Here is a 23,035-nt window from a genome sequence, read left to right on the forward strand (position 1 = left end):
ACAGTAGGCCCCTTCTTGACAACACCTCTCTCCCGTCCCGCTCTGTCTCTCACTCTTTCCTTCACCCTGGAGAGGGAGAGAGGGAGAGAAAAAAGAAGGGGGGAAAGTGGAAATAACAGGATGATGTCTCAGGAGTGGCTGTCTGAAAAAAAGGAGAGTGAGGGGGGTGAGAGAGGTGTTTGCTCTGTGTATGAACTATGAAGTGGGGAACGTGCCATATGGAGTCCTACTGTAAAGCCACAGTCAAAAAGCATTTTAACACTCAGAGAAACACAATAAACAATGAGAGGGAGAGAGCGAGAGAAAACAAGGTAGATCCACTGTATAAAGGATACAGGACTGGAGATAGGCTGATATAAAATTAAACAATGGCCTTTTTAAACTTCTGCAGTGATAGAGAGAGGGGGGAAGAGATTTGGAGATGGAAAGATAGAAAGAGGTAGATGGACTGATAAATTTGTAGCGGGATGCGACGGAGGAAGTGTAGACTACTGGAGATAGGGACAGGATGGAGGAGCGAAAGTGATACAGACCGAAAAAAAATGAAAAAACAACGGAACATTTTGAAAAATTTGCTAAGGGAGAGACAGCGCTGGGAGGGAGGGGGAAAGAGGGAGCACGTGTGTTTTTATGAATGAATGTCGGTGACTCAGTCGATGTGTCATACAGCCCAGTCTTTATAAAAGGACGTTTAAAACAAGCCTAAACATTTCACTGCGCGAAAATTTGACTTACACACGCTCGCGTCCCTCTCTCTGTACTCATCCGTCTATCCCTCCCTAACCATTTGTCTGAGTGTCTGTCTATCGTTACTATCAGTTCATTACTTAAACTGATCTCAAACTTTACTGAACAAAAAGTTTGGAGGCATTGAATTTTATTTCTTTTTTGGATTGTGCGCCCTCATTCCTCTAATTATTCATTCATTCTCTCGTTCTTTTCCTCTTCTCCAATCTCTTGCCTCCACTCTTTTCGCGGAATGTGAAAGGGAGAAGAAACTGGAGCACGTGACAATTTCCGGAGTTCGATTTATTTATTAATTTTCTTACCTTATTTTAACTATTTATTTACTGAAATTCGTGCATTTATTTCTTGGACACGAACAAATATGAAATGTAAGTGCCTATGATTTTTTTTCTTTCAAAAGCCATTATTCTTTCAATTGTTTCTTAATTTTCTTATTATTATCATCCTTTCTCTCAAACTTTTCTTGTTTAGTTAAGTCTATGTCCATTATGTTGGCATAATAATATGCTGACACGATTCTGAGGGTACGATCATTGATTGGGCTATTCCATATTCAACTGCAATTACTGAGCATGCAAATGTTACTGAATTGCAGCCAAGCATTGCCATGTTCAGTGACCACTGAGTGATCCATTTGTTTCAAGAAGCCTAGACACTGACGTCTTATACCAGCAGGTGGTTAAAGTTTGAACAAGGAGTGATGCTCTCCTGAGTCCTGGCTTGTGCTTCTCCTGTAATTACACGGGCATTTATCATTTCAGCAGCAATTGGGACTTTCTTTACCTTGTATTTGAACTTGAAAGAGAAGGAATGAATGAGCGTACTGTTACAGAACTGTCTTGGTTTAGGCTATGTAATGTATGTCATCCAACAACTGATGTATACTATTGCAGGTGTGACAATTGGAGGCATTCATGAAAGTCGATAATTGTGAAGGAGATCAACATAATATTATAGTGTGTCATAGCATGTAATGATTTAGGTCAAGTGATTTGCATTTAGGACCCTGGTCACATTCAACAACTGATGTATCGTATTGCAGGTGGGACAATTAGAGGCGTTCATGAAAGTCGATAACTGTGAAGGTGTTGTTATTGTTAATAATATTATGAGTCATAGGATTGAATGATTTCGATAGATTTTCAGTTAACCTGTGAAAACATGACTCTGCTGGCTTTGTGCAACTCTGAAGGATTCCACTGCCAAGTCTGGGTTTATGTTTACATTATGGTGCAATATCTCTGGAGAGTTGACAGCCGTGCCCCGAGGTCATTATCATTATATCGACATGACAGCACTTCTCCGCGGTCATATAAACCTAATAATTGCTTCCGTTTCCTCCCACCCTGCAGTGCTTGTCGACTCCTCCTCCTCTCTGCTGCTCTCGCTGCTATTGGCCCAGCTTCCTTTATTTACGTCTGCCGTCCCCGCCCCCTACCGGCGGGCGAACGTCGTGCACGAACTGGATAGATTGGCCAATCAGACGAAGAATCTGAGGCAGATCACAGCAGATTTATTGGTGAGTGGAATGTTACTGTACTCACTTCTGATGTCACGATGGGGAGATTGCTATGCTGATCTGGGTACTGTATTGATTGTGTGGTGGTGATCATGCCATGACCAGTTACCTGAGGCACATGAAAAGAGACTGGCTGAAGTTGTTGTCCAATAGCTCACCTTTATGACCCCTTAATGACTACTATAGTGCCATAGTGATTGCATAGAGCAGTCATAAGAAGCCATGCTCCTTCTGCCTCACTCTCCCTGGCTGACGCAATATAACTCTGGACAGTTGAATTGGACAGTTGCCCTAGATGTTTTATTCTCCTGGCTACGTTAACCTGCTTGTGTTGTGTCAGCCAGTGTATTAAGAGTCCCTTGGCTGTGTGAGAAGGACAGTCAGGGCAAGCGTCAGTAGAGATTTCACTATGTGAGGTCAGCCTTAATCCAGACAGGACCAACTGGAGGGCCGACTGACCGTGGGGAGATCTGACTCAACGTCCTGGTCTGACTGGTCACCTGATACCATAGGGCCTGATGGAGCCCTCATAGTAGGAGAAAGTTGCCTCTAGGCACTGATTTCAGGTCAGTTTAGTGTTAATGCTAAGGGTTAGGATTGGGGGTAGGTATGCTGGTCCTAGATCTGTGCCTATGGACATCTTATACCTGGAGTAGAAAACACACACTCAAAGAGAATAGAAAGTAACTACCGGTAATAGTTATTTCTGGAACTGATTAACTCCGTTTATTAGCTGTGAGGAAATGGAAGGTGGATTGGCACCTGTTGCTTATCTGGTGCTGTTTCCTGAAGTTGTTCTAATCTAGATGCCCAAGTAAAAGCGGCTGGGGAGTTTGTATTGAAATGGAAATGATTGCTGTGTACGTTTGGCCTACAGATGTGCTGGAAGTGTCCTGTAATCAATGTGTTTGAACAGGTGAACCAGAACATATCCTTATCTTTGGTTTTTCATTCTATTTTGATATGATGTAAATCAGAAACCACATTTGTTTAAGACACAAAACTGAAAATAGTTACACACTAGTCTCTGGCAGGAGGATTGTTCAATAAGTGTGTGTGTGCGTGCCTGCGTGCGTGCGTGCGTGTGTGTAGTATCTCTGTATGAGGACAGAGTGCTATAGCAATAGTGTTGTATGGGGGCCAGATGTGAGGAAGTAGCCTTATCAAAGAAGAGAACTCTGCACAGCAACGGCAATATGCTGCTTTGACAAAATATTGTGTTTTGTTTTTCACTGACATGAAGCATTTCTTTTGGTTTCTTTTCTTCTTATGCGGAGTTCCACTGAATAGGGGTCAAGGCTAGGAAAGAAAAATAGAATTGGAGACAACGGAAAGTCCCCGCAAGAAAGCAATACAACTGTGTGTGTGTCTGTGTAATGTTTCTACATGTCTGTTGTGTGTTTTCAAGAGTGTGTGTGTCCATGTGTTGTGTGTGTGTCAGAGTATGTGTGCATTGAGGGTGCTGTAAATAGTTGTGTAGGTGTGGTGTTTTTAGTGTTTGGTTTTCGGTCGCCACAGCAAAGTGACCTGATAAAAATCACAGAGATTTATCACATTCCAGTATTTGCATTCAGGAAGATTGTTGGGGGGGGGGTGCAAGGTTCAGTTGAGTGAGGTCATGATGGAGAGAACGAGAAAGGGCGGATAAGAGAGAATTACATGCTGAGACTGAGCAGATAAAGAGATCAGAGAGAGGTGCATGAGAAGTGGTCACCAGCCTGTGTGTAACAGGGTGTAAGAGAGAAGGTAGAGAGGAAAGCAGAAGGAGAAATAACCCAAAGAGGGGTGAAAGGGATAAGAGGGGTGGGACTGGATTAATTATGAAAGAAAACTTTAAGCCACAAACATTAGTGGTTTTTGTAAAAGACAGAGAAGCAAGTGAGTGAGGGAGGGATGAGAGAGAGATGGGAAAAATCAACAATAATAGCAACAACAACAATAATAGCAAAACACGATGGAAAAAGCAGTGAGGACAGAACACAACAGCATGAGGAAGCATTAAGTGTACACAACCCATTGTGTACCACCATCCATCATGTTTTCCTAATGCTGTTATGTTTCTCCACTGATTGGTGCTCTGACGCACATGGCATCAGTCACTGTTGTGCTTCACGTCATTCTCAGTCATTTACATTCTACTCATAAATCACTTCACCTGTTAAAGGCCCACAGAGATACAGTAGCCAGTAGCAGTGCCCCCCCCCCCTCCCCCCAGTCTGCTGTGATGTGGTCTGTCTCCCCCTAGTGGTGGCTGTGAGCAGTGAAGACAGACTCTGGGGATTGTACACACATTACTACACAGCAATACGTCATCTCAGACTTTTTAATAGCCGTGACCCTGGAGTTTCCCTGCAGCTCTGTGTTGTCTATCCCACTCGGAGCTCTCTTAGTCACAGCATATGTTATTCTCCTCCTCTCCCAGTAGAAAACATCCTGTGGTTTCAGGTCACTTGCTCTTATTGTTGATGTTTTCGGGGTTACAATCTGGGTGAACTCTCCCTGACCCGACCACACTTTTCTCAGGGAAAGCTAGGGTCTCTAGTCCTGGCCAGACCAAACAGTCATCTGATCTAGGTACTGCTGGAGTAATACTTTTCTTATGCTTACGTGACTCTTGTGAGGATGTGCAAATTTGTGAGGATATAGTTGACTGATGTAGAGTGTTGTTTTGTCCGTTTTTTTCTTACAGAAGGAACATGCGTTCGAGACAGACCCAGAACAGCATAGATTTAAGTCCCTGCCACTAATGAACAACAGGGCCAGTGACATCAACTCCCTTGAGGTAAATGTCTTTTACGTTGTGTGTGTCTGTCTTTCTGCCTTTCAGATGAAGGCCCAGACATTTCATGTCCCAGACATTGATACTAAATCGCTCTTTCTTCACCCCCCCTCTTCTTCTCTCCTCCAGATGAGACCCACTCTCTCTCAGCTCCACGCGGACTTGAAGTCGTTTGAGCACCATTTTGCCTGGTTGAGCAGAGCATCAAGGAAACACCACCACCCTGCTCTCCCTAAACTGGGACAGATGATGTCACTCATCAAGTCTCTCACCAGCATGCTAGAGCATCAGGTAACTGCTCTGTTCAACACGAATACGGCTGATACAGTATGCAGCGTAGTACATTTATATCAATTAGATATTTTATACATTTCATCAGATCGTTCTACTGTTCTTATACTGTGTGATGATCTAATAATGGTATAACTCTGCAGTTCTTACACTCTGTTTCAATCATTACATTAAGGCCTGTTGCATCACATTCCTTGGATGGGAGGTACATTAGTCTAGCCTAGCACTTCAGACAGGAAATCTAAACCATCCCTCTCTCTCTCCGTTCTCCTCATAGATGATGAGAGTTGATGCTCAGCGTGTCTCTCCTCCCTCTCCCTCGATGCCGCCGCCACCCCCCTCTCAGTTTGATGTGTTACAGTCTTCCCAGGAGCTGCTACTACAGTTCAGACTCTTCTGTGATTGGGCCCAACGAGTGTTCTCAGTGCTCAGTACAAAGTCCAAAATGTCTGCAGTACAATGATGATTCCTGAAGTGCTATTGTCTATAGGGATACACAGAATCCACACTGCAACCAATGGGGATCTACTAGCTTCAACCGGCACTACAACCAATGATGATCCAAGAAATCCACACTATAGCCAATGATGACCCAAGAAATCCACACTACCACCAATGATGATCCAAGAAATCCACACTACAGCCAATGATGACCCAGGAAATCCACACTACAGCCAATGATGACCCAGGAAATCCACACTACAGCCAATGATGACCCAAGAAATCCACACTACAGCCAATGATGACCCAAGAAATCCACACTACAGCCAATGATGATCCAAGAAATCCACACTACAGCCAATGATGACCCAAGAAATCCACACTACAGCCAATGATGATCCAAGAAATCCACACTACCGCCAATGATGATCCAAGAAATCCACACTACCGCCAATGATGATCCAAGAAATCCACACTACAGCCAATGATGATCCAAGAAATCCACACCACAACCAATGATGATCCAAGAAATCCACACTACAGCCAATGATGACCCAAGAAATCCACACTACAGCCAATGATGACCCAAGAAATCCACACTACCACCAATGATGATCCAAGAAATCCACACTACCACCAATGATGATCCAAGAAATCCACACTACAGCCAATGATGATTCAAGATAACCACACTACAACCTTGCACTGTTGTCACTGAACCTCCATCCTCATTGTAGCCAATGAGAGACCTCCATATTCAAACTACAGCCTATGAGGATCCACCATATTCACACTATTACAACCAGTAATGATCTCAAATATACATGAACACTTCACTGCCACCCCATCCTCTCTCTTAAATACCTTGTTCCTGACTGTGTTATTTATGTATTTATTTATTTATTTAGTTATTTATTTGATGTCATTATTTATTTGATTTTGTAACGCGTCACGTATCACGTATCATTTTTACTTTGTTGTGAATTTAATTTCTTGTAGCTTGTCAATACTCCCATTTTGTTCTCTCTCTCCCACTTCATCCCACCTCCCAAACTAAACAAGGAGACCACACAGTAGCACTTCCTGACTTCTTACAGTCTCTAATGATATGGATTGTATTTTCAACTATTTAACCCGTCTCTCTTTACAAAGAGTAGCCTATTTCCGCCAGTAGATGTAGCAAACATACTTGGCTTGTAGCAAGCATATCTTGGGAGAGCGTACATGTATTTTTCTTACAGTGCTGTACTTTACCTTGTAGATTTAGGGTTACTCATAGAATCTTCTGAACATGTTAAATGTGCCACCTGTTTGGTTTTGTAAACTGTTAAGAAAGAGAATTATTATGAACCATGCCTCAATCAGGATGTCAACACAACATAGGAGAGTAGATCATTTTTCCATGGGTTTAGTTGCTATAAGTGGCTGTGTCCCACATGGAAAAATAACAGGTGGCCTATCTAACACTGTGGTAAAGGTTTATGAATATGCCCTGTTGCTAAGCACTGATCTAGGACCTGATCTAATCTCTTTGCACAAATTTGTTAGGATTAGCCTTTTGAGTCAGCTGATCCTGAATCTGTGCCTTGGTACACTTAATGTTTGAGCATTTTAGTGACATAAATAAGAAATGAAAAAACACCCCAAGCCTTAAAATACTATGTATTGTGATACTATGGTTCTGCACAGCTGTACATACTTGTACAATAATGTAAATTGTTGTATACAATGCAATTGTGTAGTATAGTTTCTATGATATAAATGTAAAATACTCTGTCAATGCTATCCCTATTGTTTTGTCGCAATATCAATATTATTCTATTCTAGTATTTTGTGACAGTATTTACTATTTATTTAAGTTACTTTGGTGGAACTATTTATTTGCGCTGCAGAGGAGCAAGTCTCCTGTTGTTTTTGTACTTTTATACTGTTTTTATTCATATTTACCATTATCATTGCTATCATCCATGTTGAAATCATTGTAGTACCATGCCTGAACGCTGTGTAAAATCTTGTGCTTGGGCTGTCCAGCACACAGACTGACTGATTGGCCTAAATGTGAAATGTGTGCCTTGAAAAAAAAAAAAAAAAAAAGTTAATAAAGAACATGCACAATGAGATGGGCTTTTCATCTTACTTTGTCATCTTTAGGTAGGCCTTCACATCATGCTCTCTTTTTTTCCTTTCCCTCCATCATTCACCATCCTCCTGTGTCTCGTCCACCGTCACACACTACAGGGCCTTTCCTACATTCTACCAAAGACTGCATTAACCATCAGGCATTGCAGCAAGCACAGTTCATAAACCTGTTTCCAATTAACCTATAATAAGCCTTTTTATATTTGGGGTTAACTAAATCACAAATTAGTACAGTATTATCATATATTTATATTTTTCAAACAGATCTAGAGACAAGACTTGACTGTTGTAGCTCTTACCCAATGGCAGTGGTGCATTCGGGGCTAGACCCAGCCTATAGCGATCGTCGTTGTTGGGAGGCGGCAGCGGGTGGGTGACTGCCAGCTAGCTAGTTAGTTTGTGCTCAGGTTTATTGTTAAGGTTGTATGGAGTAGCACTGCGAGTCTCAATCCCATTTCACAATATCAACAAAAGCATTAACCATGAGTTAATGATACTAGGTGAGTAATTGTTACAATATTACTAATGCACCATTCCTATCAAACATTATATAGCGAAGAATGCGCACGGACGAAGGCTTATAGATTCGCAGGCCAGTTGCAGAGGAGGCATTGAAGGCGGCATCTGTAACATTTTCTGCTCATAGCTAACATCAGGGTAGGTAGCATTTGTTTTTTTTCTGCCTTTTAGCTTGGAGAAACCGATCTTTTTCGCACACGCTCATCAGGGACAGACGCGTATAAACAGAAAGACGAGGAGGGAGAAATTAGAAGGAGGGAGGGGTCGGGAGGAGGTGGGATTTAAAGGAATAGGCGGGTCTGTCTTTTGGCCGACTTTATTATTTGTAGATGTTTGAATAGTTGTAGATGGAGATCAATAGTTAACGTTGCTTTGGTGTTAGTTCCTGGACCTTGTGTCATTGATCAATACTTTGTGTTTTATTTTATTTCACAGTCCTACTCTTAAGAAAGGAGACCACCCACTACATCAGCTCAGCTGTTGTTTCCACACACTGAGGAACAGAGCCACATCAGCTGAAGGAACCTTTCCACCAGCAATGAATGAAACCGGGAAAGAAGAGACACAGCTCCACCAACACTAATACACACACCTACATTAATACCAAACATACAACCTGTTATTCCCTAATCCTGTCTTGCCTCAACATGGCAAACTCAGTGGCCACTCTAGTGGTCCAAGCGGAACTATTACCCCCTCAACCGTCCTCCTCCCTCTCTCCCTTCCCATCGCTGCAGGGATCAGGAGAAGGGGAGGAGGACAGGGAAAGGGGGGAAGAAGCGGATGGGGAGAAAGGGATGGTGGAGGGGGGTGAGGATATAGTGCTGACCGGGGTAGGGGTGCAGATGGTGACATCATCGGTCCTGGCTGCGCCCCATCTCCAGGAGCACCCTGAGCACCCGTTCCAGTGCCTGGACTGTGGCAAGAGCTTCAAGTGGTCTTCAAGGCTGGCCCACCACCAGCGCAGCCACAACAACGAGAGACCCTACCGCTGTAACCTCTGCCCCAAGGCCTTCAAGGGCTCCTCCGCACTCCTCTACCACCAGAGGTACTGCAGGGAGGGAGACAGGGGGAGTGACACAGTGAAAGTTAGCAATAGAAATGCTTGCAGCTTATAACATGCATCTCACTTTATGAAGAGTATTGTTCTCCTTGTGTCCATCTGTTTTCATCTGTTTAGTTCTCTCACAATAATCCAAATGAGGGAATAGTGACGTGAACAATATAATGTGAGTCTCTTTAGGGCCGTGGGAAACTAGTGGAATAATCAATACAAGCAGGAATTCTTTCTGTAGCCGTATGATGTCCTGTAGATCCGTTGAAGGGTCAGGAGGTTGTCTGTTTTCATGTTTGTTTTTTCTGTGCAGATCTCATTCAGGGGAGAAGCCCTATAAGTGTGACGACTGTGACAAAGCTTTCAAACGCTCCTCCCTGCTCCAGGTGAGAAACACTGGCCAGTAGTCGTTCCCCCATTTTGTGGTAAAAATGTGTTAAAACGTTTTAACTTTAAAAAGTTGAATGTTACAGTATTAAAATATTCTTTTTTGGGTTAAGGGACCAGTCACGGAGGTCCTCCTCTCTCTTGTGCATGTTTCCAGGTCCATCGTAGCGTCCACACAGGCCTGCGGACCTTCCAGTGCCCGTACTGCCCGCTCACCTTCAAGTGGAGCTCCCACTACCAGTATCACCTGCGCCAGCACACGGGCGAGTGCCCCTACCCCTGCGACAGCTGCCCCAAGGCCTTCAAGAACTCCAGCAGCCTGCGCCGACACAAGAACGTGCACCTGGGTCTGAAACCCTACGTGTGCACCGTGTGTACCAAGGCCTTCACCCAGTCCACCAACCTCAGACAGCACATGAGAATCCACACAGGAGAGAGGCCCTACATCTGTGGAGAGTGTGGACGCAGTTTCACACACTCATCCAATCTGGCCCTGCACCGGAATTCTCAAAGTCACACTGGTGAAGGAAAGGGGGGGGAGACAGGGGGAGGCAACATGGGGGATGAGATACAGGAAGTGATAGTGGGGGAGGACGTGACATCACAAATGTTGACGGACATGGGCTTTGTGAGCCAGGAGGCCACGGTGGGGGTGGGGGTCGGGGAGGTGTTCCTATCGTCAGGTCACCAGACCCTCCTGCCCCATCTCACCCCCTCCCAGGGGGGCGTGTGCACATCCAGGGCCATCGGGACAGAAGTGCACGTGAGCACGGAGTCGGGCGCCAGCGTGCTGCTGTACAGCTGTGGCAGCTGTAGTCAGACATTCAGCACACGGACAGAGCTAGAGGACCACCAGGCCATGCACCTGGGCCCCGGGGAGGAGGGGAGCAGCGGGGTGGGGGAGGGGGGAGAGGGAGGGGTGGGGCATCTGCTGGCTGACTTTGAGGAGGTGGTGGAGACGACGGCAGCAGCAGAGAACGGACACACTACGGCTGAACTACTGGGACTGACCGGGGGAGTGGACGGAGGGGTGAGTAGTAGGACTCTGTCTCAGCCTGGGGAGGTTACCCCTACGGCTCTGTTTTAGGGTCACACCAGATTCATCCATTCATGATCAATATTTGGTTTCTTACTCTACCCTCTAGGTCAATATCTCAGCTAATATGACTTCTGTGATGTTGATGCTGTAGTGCAGTGACTCTGGCCTAATAGTGTTTTGTCCCATGTCAGAATATGGGGACTACTCAGGCCCAGTTTGACCTGCTGCAGAGCTTCACAGTGGGGGCTCAGATCCCCACAGACAGCGTGGAGACAGGGGGTAACACCACAGGTCCAGGGACGGGCACAGAGTGTGCCTACTGCGGGAAGAGCTTCAAGACCAGCGGAGGGCTCAACAGACACCTGGTACAGGTACCAATCAGCTGATGGGCTGCACATCCTCACTACTGTGTCATAAGGTCTCTGTCCTGGATGCCAGTCTGTTTCTACGTCGTCTAACTTGTTCCTAGATTCAATCAGTTAAGCATTAACCTCCGATAACCGACAATAGCATAGCATATCATTGCTTTTGTTTGAGAGCTGTCAAATCCACATGCAGCTCCCGGCGGTATGCCTTTCACAGACATTACCATTGAATGCATTAGTAGAAAGCTCCTCCAGCCGTATTACAAGTTGGAACTCTGGAATGTGTGATGATATCTACACTTTGATTAGTCTGAACTGATCTACTCCTTGGTGTCAGTAAAGCTGACGTTATCTGATCCATAAATAGTCCGTTTTGATGACCCTCTCTCTTCCCAAATCTTCTTCTCTCCCTCTGCTCCCTCTCCAGGTCCACTCCCTCTCTCCCTCCCAGTCTCGCTCCCAGTTCAGCTGCTCTGCATGCGACCGCTCCTTCACCCTCCTCTCTTCCCTGCTCACCCACCAGCATTCCCACACCCCCGAGCAGCGCCTCCTAGCCGAGGCTGAGGCGGAGATCGTCTGCCCCGCGTCCCTGTCCCTTTCCCTGCCCCTGCCCTCCTCCCCCAGCCAGGGGGACCAGCACCAGGACACCCAGGGGGACATCCACGTCAGCCTGATGGCTGTGACCGAGGAGGGGGACAGGGAGGTGGTCAAGACATCCACCAGAGCAGTGGTCAAGGGCCAGAGGAGAGGAGCAGCTAGTAAGACTGCTGGGGGGAACAATGGTGAGTTAGTCTTTTTCTTTTGGCATTTTGATAGAAAATACTTTTAAAAGTGAGATACCTTGACAGTAACAGAGCCTAACCAACTGCTGCTCATGAAATTACCTGTATAATTAATGTGTGGAAGAAAATAAAAGAAGTCTATGTAACATTCTCCTCGTCCCTGTGGGTACGGTACAGAGAGGCCGTACCGTTGCTCTGAGTGTGGGAAGGCCTTCAAGGGCTCATCGGGTCTGAGGTACCACATGAGGGACCACACAGGAGAGAGACCCTACCGCTGCACAGAGTGTGGCAAGAGCTTCAAGAGGTCCTCACTGCTCTCCATACACCAGAGGGTAAGACGCATGCGTCCATTTCTATCTCACTAAGGCTGCGTTTAGACAGGCAGCCCAATTCTGATCTTTTTATTTCACTAATTGGTCCTGTGACCAATCAGATTAGCCTTGAAAAATATCTGATGTGAAAAGATCTGATGTGATTGGTCAAAAGACCAATTAGCGGGAAAAAAAGATCAGAATTGTGATGCCTGTCTAAATGCGGCCTATGGCATTTGTCACAATGTGCAGAACAGCGGCACTGCTGCAATATAGCAGTTTATGACCTGCTTTTCTTGTTCAAACTTGAATGTACCTGTACTTTCAGAAGAATCCAGGGCGTATTCAGTTATTTTCTGACTGACCCCCCCTCTCCAGGTGCATACAGGTGTGCGAGCGTTCCAATGCCCCTACTGCCCGCTCACCTTCAAGTGGAGCTCCCACTACCAGTACCACCTGCGCCAGCACACGGGTGAGCGGCCCTATGTGTGTCAGGAGTGTGGCAAGTCCTTCAAAAACAGCAGCTGCCTGAGGAGACACAGTCAGCTCCACTCTGGCCTGCGCCCTCACATCTGTCCCATCTGCTCCAAGTCCTTCTCACAGACCTCCAACCTCAAACAGGTCAGCACAGATAGCTCTGCTATGGCTGATGCTAGGATTCTTATGATATTGTGTACAGTGGCCCCTTTGCTCCATCTCTCTATATATACACAGTGCATTCAGAAAGTATTCAGACCTCTTGACTTTTTCCACATTTTGTTACTTTACATGCTTATTCTAAAATGCATTAAATTACATTTTTCCCTCATCAATCTACACAAAAATAAAAAAAAACTGAAATATGACATTTACATTCAGACCCTTTGCTTTGAGACTTGAAATTGAGCTCAGGTGCATCCTGTTTCCATTGATCATCCTTGAGATGTTTCTACAACTTGATTGGAGACCACCTGTGGTAAATTCAATTGATTGGACATGATTTGGAAAGGCACATAACTGTCTATATAAGGTCCCACAGTTGGCAGTGCATGTCAGAGCAAAAACCAAGCCATGAGGTTGAAAGAATTGCCCATAGAGCTCAGAGACAGGATTGTGTCGAGGCACAGATCTGGGGAAGGGTACCAAAAAATGTCTGCAGCATTGAAGGTCCCCAAGAACACAGTGGCATCCATCATTCTTAAATGGAAGAAGTTTGGAACCACCAAGACTATTCCTAGAGCTGGCCGCCCGGCCAAACTGAGCAATCGGGGGAGAAGGGCCTTTGTCAGGGAGGTGACCAGGAACATGATGGTCACTCTGACAGAGCTCCAGAGTTCCTCTGTGGAGATGGAAAAAACCTTCCAGAGGGACAACCATCTCTTCAGCACTCCACCAATCAGGCCTTTATGGTAGAGTGGCCAGACGGAAGCCACTCCTCAGTAAAAGGCACATGACAGCCCGCTTCGAGTTTGCCAAAAGGCACCTAAATACTCTCAGACCATGAGAAACAAGATTCTCTGGTCTGATGAAACCAAGATTGGATGCCAAGCGTCACGTCTGGAGGAAACCAGGCACCATCCCTATGATGAAGCATGGTGGTGGCAGCATCATGCTGTGGGGATGTTTTTCAGCAGCAGGGACTGGGAGACTATTCAGGATCGAGGGAAAGATGAACGGAGCAAAGTACAGAGAGATCCTTGATGAAAACTTGCTCCAAAGCCCTCAGGACCTCAGACTGGAGTGCAGGTTCACCTTCCAACAGGACAACGACCCTAAGCACACAGCCAAGACAACGCAGGACTGGCTTCGGGACAAGTCTCTGAATGTCCTTGAGTGGCCCAGCAGGAGCCCGGATTTGAACCCGATCTAACATCTATGGAGAGACCTGAAAATAGCTGCGTAGCAACGCTCCCCATCCAACCTGATCGAGCTTGAGAGGATCTGCAGAGACGAATGGGAGAAACTCCCCAAATACAGGTGTGCCAAGCTTGTAATGTCATACCGAAGACTCAAGGCTGTAATCGGTGCCAAAGGTGCTTCTACAAAGTACTGAGTAAAGGGTCTGAATACTTATGTAAAGGTGATATTTCAATTATAAATTTGCACACATTTCTAAAAACCTGTTTTTGCTTTGTCATTGTGGGGTATTGTGTGGAGATTGATTAGGGAAAAAAACAACTGAATCCATTTTAGAACAAAATATGGAAAAAGTCAAGGGGTCTGAATACTTTCCGAATGCACTGTATCGCTCTGTCACCAACACTTTCTCCTCTCTCTTTATCTTTCTCTCATCCTCCCTACCCTCCTCTCTCTCCAACAGCACGAACGCACCCACTCAGGCGAGCGGCCCTTCCAGTGTGCCCAGTGTCACAAGAGCTTCACCCACTCCTCCAATCTCCAGCTCCACCTGAGAACTCACTCCTCCAGGAAGGACTACAAGTGTCCCTTCTGTGGGAAGGAGTTTGTCATGCAGTCCTACTTGCAGAGGCACATGCGGACCCATGGGAACGGGGCTGTGGCCGGGGACGCAGGGGTGGGGGGGGAGGAGGGGGGCAGGGCAGGTAAAGGGGGTGGAGGGGTGACAACCACCACCACCTTACTAAACCCCATCACCCTAGAGACCACAGGGAACTCTGGGTCTCTGATCGTGTCTCAGCCGGCGCTGGACATTCCCCCCAATACCTCCCAGAACTACTTCATGATCCAGACAGCAAATGGGCTTCAGCTCATCCCCCTGTCTGCCCCCGCCCCCCCCTCCTCCCCCTCCGCCTCCCCCCCAGACACAGTACATCCTCCTACAGTGCCCCTCCACCAATGGGAGCCAGCCCAGCCTGATTCTCGTCCCCACCACAGCGACCAATCCCCAGCCCACCCTGGAGCCCCAGGGCCTCCCATTGGTCCAGACAGTTCTAAACCCTGCCCAAACCCAGATGCAACATTTCCAGACCGTATCCCAGCAACAACAGCAGCCCAGGTTCATCATCACCACCAACAACAACAATGTAAACAACCCTCCCGTTGCTAAGACAACAACTCCCTCGCTGAACTCTATGCTGAACAAGCCCATTTTAGGGAAAAGTACCCGGACAGCCAGGTCCAGGAGAGGACGCAAACCCAAAGCCGCTGTAGGTCGGAATACTGCCACCTCAGTTGCTACGACAACCACCTCTGTCACCATGACAACAGCCCCCGTCAGTCAGTCGGGGGATGTAATACCTGTGTCTAGCTGTAATGTAACTAGTATCACTCCAGCTACTGTTACTGCTGCCAACACTATGACATCATCATTGCCATCGTCTTTACCCGCCAAGTCACAAAGTCCTTTCTCACCACCAACAGCCTCTGTCTCTGTTTCTACCCCCTCCTCCTCTACCTCTGCCACTGTTACCTCAGGACCCCTAAAGGTTGCCACAGTTAACTCAGTTACCACGGTTACCCCGGCCTCCCTGTCCTCTGACCCTGTGGCCTGGGTTGGGGAACCCCAAACCGCCCCAGAGTTGGGTGAGTCCACTGAGCAGGACATGAGAGGGGAACAGTATGTCCTCTGCTTCCAGAAAGAAGGAGGGAAGAAGGAAGAGGTAAAGATAGGAGGAGAGGGAGGAGGGTCCTACATGTTGCGGTTTGAAGGGGAGGGGTCCGGGGAGGGGGGGCAAGGAGGAATGGGCAGAGAGGGGGATGGGGAGTCATACGTGCTGCGCTTTCAGACTGAGGGAGAGAGAGAAGGAGAGAGAGAGGGAGGGAAGGAGAAAGGAGGCCTGGTGTCACTGAACCTGCTGCAGGAATGGGGAGGAGTGAGGGAAGGAGAAAGACGTGTAGGGGAGGATGGTGGAGTGGGAGAGTCCTTTGTGCTTCATTTCCAAACAGAGCCGCAGAGCGAAGAACGGACCACTTCTGATCGTGGCTATCCAGAAGGCCCCAGCAACAGCCTGGAACTTTCCTGCCCGCCTCCCCAGGCCTTAATGCCTCTGAATGGGCAGGAGGTGGTGTTTGAGCTGGGGGATGAGAACAAGATGGTGGGCCAGGGTTCTGGAGAGAGTGTGCAGATGATAGCCCTGATCCAAGGCGAAGGGGGTGGGGAGGGAAAAGGGGGCAGTTACAGTGGGGCAGGGGGGGCAGTAGGGGAGGGAAGGGGGCCAATGGAGGGCATCTTTCAGCTGGAGGGAGGAGAGGGGATCGTCATCATTGAGGTTAGCACCAGCAGTCTAAGAGAAGGGATGGACAGAGGGGAAGGAGGAGTAACTGTAGAGAGGAGTGAAGCAAAAGGAGGGAGTGGAATAACTGAGAGGCCTGAAAAAGACAGGAACTCAGCGGAATGCATTGAAATAGAGACTGGAGCGAATGAAGGAGAAAACACAGCTACGAATGGCCCTACACCTAACTCTCAGTTCTCTTAAACCTAAACCAAACAACCACTGTTAGGAAATGTGTGTGAAGGCTTGTGCATGGGTGTGCACACATGAATGTACATATGCGTGCGCACAATGTGTGTGAGTGTGTTTTTGATGTGGAGGCCTTTTCCAGCTACTGAACTAAAGGAGAGTATGGTCGTTCAGAAAGAGACTATAGAAAGTACTGTAGGAAATAATACCAAGGTGCCAGAAACAGAAGAGTTACATTCACTGACTGTTAATGAAGAGGGACCTCAACAAATGACTTAAGAGTTTCAATTAAACTGTCATGTTGACAGTGTTGATATAAAACACCTAAGAGGTTTTTTTGTGGATGAATAATGGCTACATTGGCTCGGTTTCACTATAAATATTCATACTAGGAAATAGTCATTATTAATAAAGTTGTTAATAATATTTTATGAATGTTGATTAATTCACCTTTCTTATTTCGTAAATATAAATATGTCCCTTTATCTAAAGATGAAGAGGATCTGCTCAGAATAACGGACAATCCCGGTTTATTATGGGAAATAGCGGTTCTCCACAGCGTAAAGTTCGACTGACCACATTCACGTAGCAGGTTAGTCAATTTTCTGCAGCGCCGGTACTCGCTATGCAAATGGCGTAGAGACGGCGTTCATGACAGTAAATGTTATCGTAAAACTACGTAACACTACATTTGCAATAGGTGGCCATGGTGGCCACGCAAGTATTGCGAGTCATTCAATCAAACATAAGAAAAATCGTTTTGTGGAATAAATACACAGCGAATATATAAATCCGTTTCCCTGCATTTGGCGGTGGTCCAACGCTGCAAGTTTGCAAGGTAGGCTATGTAGGTTCGGCTGGGTTGAACGAGAAGATTCGACGTTTATTTAGACATTGCGCATGAATAACCCTTCTCCACTCACCATATAAGGATTTAAAACATGTCAACGGGTTTAAAACAGGCTCAAAATATATGAAAACCGTGTGTTTTGATTTGCTTTTTAATTGTCATATTACTGATTTACGAACTATATTTATTGTACATAGGAGACCAACGTTGTTCTAAAGGAGCCTCTTGGCCCGTTGTTTGTTGTTGATAAGCCTTGTAGAAGCAGTGTGACCATGCAATAGACAAATCTTTTCCCGACCCCCTCAAATAATCGATCGTTCTTTAGCTTGATTTTGGGAGGAAACGGCACTGCACTCACAACTGACACATTGTATCAACCTGTGCCAGTGTGATGCATCGGTTGTTACATTGTAGTAACAAACATTATGCTGTTACTTTGTTGCACAATGCAGCCACCTACTGTATCCTGGCATACATAGTCTCTGATAGAGGGCTATCATAGGGGTCTGCCCTCATACTATAATGTCATGTGTTTTCAATGTGTATCTGTCAATTCAGGAACTTAACAAAAATTACAATCCAATAATTGAAAAAAGGGCATTTATTTTTAATGACTTCTCAATAAACTGAAAAGTAGAAGCAATTTATTTCAAAAGTTTTTAAACTTCCTGAATTGACTGCCTTCAATTCAAATTGAGACCATCCCAGGTATCTATGTAGGCTACATATACCGTGTTACAGGGATGGATTGCTTTCCCTCTGAGTCATGGCCTCAAACCCAAAATAGCCTGGATCAAATATAACCCACCACATTCCTATCATCTTGAATACGATTTTATACCATTTAGCTACTATGGTAACCAGAATGTAAATACTCCGCTGTATATTGTCATTGTAGTGTTGTATGTAATCAAATATGCAAAATTCAACCAAATGGTTTATCTGTACAAAACAATGTATTACGTGACCATGAGATTTTCTATATTTGCAGACCGGTGTGTGTTGCTGTATGAGGTGTGCGTGAGTGAGGGTGTGTGTGCAGTGTGTGTGAAGTCCAGACATGGTAAAGCTGGAGCTAGATCAGGTGGTAATGAGGAGGATGAGGGAAGACGACATTGAGACTGTCAAAGCTATCATCAAGGTTTGTGTTTTATCCTTAAAGTTATGCACGCACACACACACACACTTCAAGCCTGGGTTATGCTCTGTCTCTACGCTCTTAGAATAAAAGGTGCTCTCTGGAACCTAAAAGGGTTCTTCGGCTGTCTCCATAGGAGAACCCTTTGAAGAACCATTTTTTTTTTGTAAGAATACTTTTTCAGGTTATCACTCACTCACCTTTCTCTCTCTGTCCCCATTCCTTCCGTCCCCCTATCTCTCTCTCTCTCTCGCTCTTTCTCCTCCCCCGCCCCTCTCTCTCTCTTCGTCCCTCCCTACCTCTCTTTCTCTGTAGGAGGGTTGTCAGGGAACAGAAAACCGTCTGATCCTCCACATCCTGACTCGTCCTGTCTGCCTCCTACTCCTGGCCACCGTCTCTTCTGTCCTCCGCTGCTTCCTTCACTCTTTCATCCTGGCCCTCATCATCCCTGTCTTCCTGCTCATCGTCTACCTCAAGTTCACCATGCCACGCTCCACCGGAGTGCTGGGCACTAGCCGGCCCTACTGGGACTATGTGGGGAGCAGTTACCGAGGGGCGCAGGACGAGACCCTTCCCAACCCCTATAGCAGGATCAGTGGGAAACCCCCACCGGCAAAAGTAGGTTTCCTTTTCTTTGACTTTAGGTACTGTATGTTGTGGATGTTACATGCATTACTCAGTTTTACTACAGTGTTTTAGTGATTTGGACTTTTCGTACTTTGGGCCGAGTTGCTGCACAAATAAAGTTGATTATTATCTGTCATTAAAGGGCAAGGCCAGACGGAGGACCAAACCCAAGGCAGAGGACAAGGACAAAGACTCGTCACCTGAGATCGTAGACGTGGAGAGGGAGAAGGCAGCAGGGCAGGTGTGGGTGGCGGACTGTGAGGGGGAGATCGTGGGCTGTGTGTCCAGGGAGGGTGACTGTCGTCTGGGGATGAGGAGGTTCTGCAGGGTGGTGGTGGGCTGCTGGTACCGCCGGGAGGGCCTCGGCAGACTGCTGGTCCAGAGTCTGGAGCAGAGGGAGAGGCAGACGGGGGCCAGGAGGGTCTACGCCCACGTCCCCTACCCCTCTGCAGTAGGAGAGGCCTTCTTCAGGAAGCTGGGCTACAGGCTGCAGGGGGAGGTGGGCTACGATGGGGAGGAAGAAGAGGAGGATGAAGAGCAGCCGGAGAGGACATTTCTGGGCTTCCATGTCACCAAGGTGTTTGTCAAAGACCTCAAGTGATGGAGGAGACAACGAAGGGAATGTGGAAAATAAGACAAAGAAGAGATACTAAAGGGAAATAGAGAGAGGAGGAGAGATATTAAAGGGAAATAGAGAGAGGAGGAGGGGAGATATTAAAGGGAAATAGAGAAAGGAGGAGGAGGAGAGATACTCTAGGGAAATAGAGAGAGGAGGAGGAGGAGAGATACTAAAGGGAAATAGAGGAGGAGGAGAGATACTCTAGGGAAATAGAGAGAGGAGGAGGAGGAGAGATACTAAAGGGAAATAGAGAGAGGAGGAGGAGGAGAGATACTCTAGGGAAATAGAGAGAGGAGGAGGAGGAGAGATACTAAAGGGAAATAGAGGAGGAGGAGAGATACTCTAGGGAAATAGAGAGAGGAGGAGGAGAGATACTCTAGGGAAATAGAGAGAGGAGGAGGAGGAGAGATACTAAAGGGAAATAGAGAAAGGAGGAGGGGAGATACTAAAGGGAAATAGAGGAGGAGGAGAGATACTCTAGGGAAATAGAGAGAGGAGGAGGAGGAGTGATACTATAGGGAAACAGAGAGAGGAGGAGGAGGAGAGATACTAAAGGGAAATAGAGAGAGGAGGAGGAGGAGAGATACTAAAGGGAAATAGAGGAGGAGGAGAGATACTCTAGGGAAATAGAGGAGGAGGAGGAGGAGAGATACTCTAGGGAAATAGAGAGAGGAGGAGGAGGAGGAGAGATACTAAAGGGAAATAGAGAGAGGAGGAGGAGGAGAGATACTCTAGGGAAATAGAGAGAGGAGGAGGAGGAGAGATACTCTAGGGAAATAGAGAGAGGAGGAGGAGAGATACTCTAGGGAAATAGAGAGAGGAGGAGGAGAGATACTCTAGGGAAATAGAGAGAGGAGGAGGAGGAGAGATACTCTAGGGAAATAGAGGAGGAGGAGGAGAGATACTCTAGGGAAATAGAGGAGGAGGAGGAGAGATACTCTAGGGAAATGGAGGAGGAGGAGGAGGAGAGATACTCTAGGGAAATAGAGAGAGGAGGAGGAGGAGGAGAGATACTAAAGGGAAATAGAGAGAGGAGGAGGAGGAGAGATACTCTAGGGAAATAGAGAGAGGAGGAGGAGGAGGAGAGATACTAAAGGGAAATAGAGAGAGGAGGAGGAGGAGGAGAGATACTAAAGGGAAATAGAGAGAGGAGGAGGAGGAGAGATACTCTAGGGAAATAGAGAAAGGAGGAGGAGGAGAGATACTAAAGGGAAATGGAGAGGAGGAGGAGGAGGAGAGATACTCTAGGGAAATAGAGAGAGGAGGAGGAGAGATACAGTGAAAAGAGGTGGACTACCTCTCTTATCAAGGCAATAATGAGGGTAGAGTCTAACTAAAATGTTGGAAGACAATGGACAATCTAGTGAACAGAACCTTACTTAAATTATGTTTTTTCCTCTCCTGATTTGTAGTATGTATTTATTTCTGTATTGCTTTTACAATTGTCATTGAGTTCTTATTCAATGTAAAATGTATCTGTTTATATGTCTGGCTGGCTCTTTATTTGTAAAAACTTGTTTTTATTAATAAGTGATTTTGCAAATAAAAGTGTGCGTACGTGGGGCTGTGTGCACACTTGTGTCAGTGAGTATACATTTACTGTGTGTGAGGAAGTATGTGGTTTATGTGAGTCTGCAGAACTTCTCTGTTCGCCTTTCTCTCTTTCTCCCCCGTCTTCTCTCTCACTCCTCACCTGCACCTGTGTGTGGCTTTGTATGAGTCTGCAAAACACACAGGCTCTCCTTCATTCATCTCTCTCTCTCTATCCTCATCCCCCCCTTTAATGACACTTAATATCCTTCCTCACACTGCACACCTGTCACATGGCAGGAGGAAAGTGTCAGCTATATTATCCTTGGTACAGCTTACACACCATGGTATTGGTAGTAAATTATAGCAGTAGTGTAGTGTGCTGTCTGCAGGTGAATGTCAGTTTGTGTGTGGGTGGAAGGGTATGAGTGACACTGCTCTCCAGCCCTGTCTCGGCCTAACCAGAATTAGAGCGTGGTTAGCTAAACGTGTGCTCATCGTGCTAACCTCAGACCGTATCATAACTACAGTAACCTGTTTCTTACAGACATACAGTGTTGGAGTGTTGTAAATGAAATAGCTAGCGGTGTGTGTGTGTGGTCTTGGGGGAGGAGTATCTCCCCTAATACAAAGTTTAAGAAAACAGCCACCAAAGATTGCATCAACTGTTTAACCAGAACAAATCCTTAGCTCTAAGCCTCTAGGATTCTGGGTAACGTAAAGTGATTCCTCTGCAGTGCAAAAGACAGTGTTCAGAATAAATACATTACAATGCCATAACGTTTTGTAGTGCTGGGATTACAGTAAAACCCCATTAAAAATCACTCCCACTCACACGTTTAGCACTACCCATGGCCATGCACATTAGTGAAGGAAATGTGCAGACAGACAGATGTAATGGTGAGTGTGGGAGTAATTGTTATCCTTGAAACAGTCTTCCCCATTCTTCCCGTTGAGCATGAGGTCATTTTATTATTGAGAGTCATGGTTCTCTCTCTCCATGGCTGCCCTGCCCTGCTGCAGACACCTGTTAGCTGGCCTTCTATAGTCTAACCCATCTGAAACTATTATTGTTGTCAGGAAACAGATGTGAGTTCACGCTACTGGAAAGTAAGCCTGTTTGTGACTGTGGTCATGTGGTTCTGCACGGTATGGCGGTGTGTGTTTGTGTGTGTGTGGGTGGGTGTTTGTGTGTGTGTGTGTGTGTGTGTGTGTGTGTGTGTGTGTGTGTGTGTGTGTGTGCGTGTGCGTGTGTGTGGGTGGGTGGGTGGGTGGGTGGGTGGAAGGGTTTCGGAAAGTATGACTTTGCACATCCTGCTGCCAGTTGGTTCCCCCCTGACTATGGGTTAAATGCACAGCCATGTCTACCATAACCTACTGTACTCTGACACACACACTGTCTGTTACAGTCGGGCTGTGCACGAGAGGAGGGCCAGTGCACGTGAGTTGATATGTGACCGAAAGGCGACCTCGGTAAACTGTGGTCAAACCATGGAAGATGGTGATGTGTAATCCATATGTCTTACTTAAAACCACACAC

General features: G+C 46.3%; 3 protein-coding genes across 3 annotated transcripts; all 3 read left to right on the top strand.

The window, feature by feature from the left end:
- Positions 1–225: 225 nt before the first annotated feature.
- LOC145879558 (interleukin-11) lies at positions 226–7,883 on the top strand. The gene is made up of 4 exons (XM_082975521.1): positions 226–2,266; positions 4,956–5,048; positions 5,175–5,336; positions 5,614–7,883. Exons 1-4 carry the CDS (start codon positions 1,964–1,966, stop codon positions 5,797–5,799), a joined length of 744 nt encoding a protein of 247 aa, XP_082831647.1. The 5' UTR covers positions 226–1,963; the 3' UTR covers positions 5,800–7,883.
- A 350-nt stretch (positions 7,884–8,233) lies between these two features.
- LOC106605829 (uncharacterized) lies at positions 8,234–17,157 on the top strand. The gene is given in 10 exon segments (XM_082975520.1): positions 8,234–8,416; positions 8,871–9,483; positions 9,803–9,875; positions 10,034–10,906; positions 11,107–11,286; positions 11,708–12,062; positions 12,240–12,394; positions 12,752–12,994; positions 14,673–15,094; positions 15,096–17,157. Coding segments are annotated over 9 exon segments (4,458 nt in total). The 5' UTR covers positions 8,234–8,416; positions 8,871–8,977; the 3' UTR covers positions 16,747–17,157.
- Positions 17,158–17,308: 151 nt separating this feature from the next.
- On the top strand, positions 17,309–21,549 carry LOC106575140 (N-acetyltransferase 14 (GCN5-related, putative)). Its single transcript, XM_014151376.3, has 4 exons — positions 17,309–17,569; positions 18,573–18,722; positions 19,035–19,337; positions 19,489–21,549. Exons 2-4 carry the CDS (start codon positions 18,642–18,644, stop codon positions 19,945–19,947), a joined length of 843 nt encoding a protein of 280 aa, XP_014006851.2. The 5' UTR covers positions 17,309–17,569; positions 18,573–18,641; the 3' UTR covers positions 19,948–21,549.
- Positions 21,550–23,035: the final 1,486 nt, after the last annotated feature.

The sequence above is a fragment of the Salmo salar genome, chromosome 05 (assembly GCF_965601325.2).
Source record: "Salmo salar chromosome 05, fSalSal1, whole genome shotgun sequence".
In the NCBI taxonomy this organism is placed as follows: Eukaryota; Metazoa; Chordata; class Actinopteri; order Salmoniformes; family Salmonidae; genus Salmo; species Salmo salar.

Bases quoted from the DNA above. Each gene is read 5' to 3' on its own strand.
- LOC145879558 (XM_082975521.1), top strand. From the start codon at position 1,964: ATGTTTACATTATGGTGCAATATCTCTGGAGAGTTGACAGCCGTGCCC. The intron at 2,267-4,955 runs GTGAGTGGAATG...TTTTTCTTACAG, and splicing joins AGATCACAGCAGATTTATTG to AAGGAACATGCGTTCGAGAC. The intron at 5,049-5,174 runs GTAAATGTCTTT...TCTCTCCTCCAG, and splicing joins GTGACATCAACTCCCTTGAG to ATGAGACCCACTCTCTCTCA.
- LOC106575140 (XM_014151376.3), top strand. From the start codon at position 18,642: ATGGTAAAGCTGGAGCTAGATCAGGTGGTAATGAGGAGGATGAGGGAA. The intron at 18,723-19,034 runs GTTTGTGTTTTA...CTTTCTCTGTAG, and splicing joins CTGTCAAAGCTATCATCAAG to GAGGGTTGTCAGGGAACAGA. The intron at 19,338-19,488 runs GTAGGTTTCCTT...CTGTCATTAAAG, and splicing joins GGAAACCCCCACCGGCAAAA to GGCAAGGCCAGACGGAGGAC.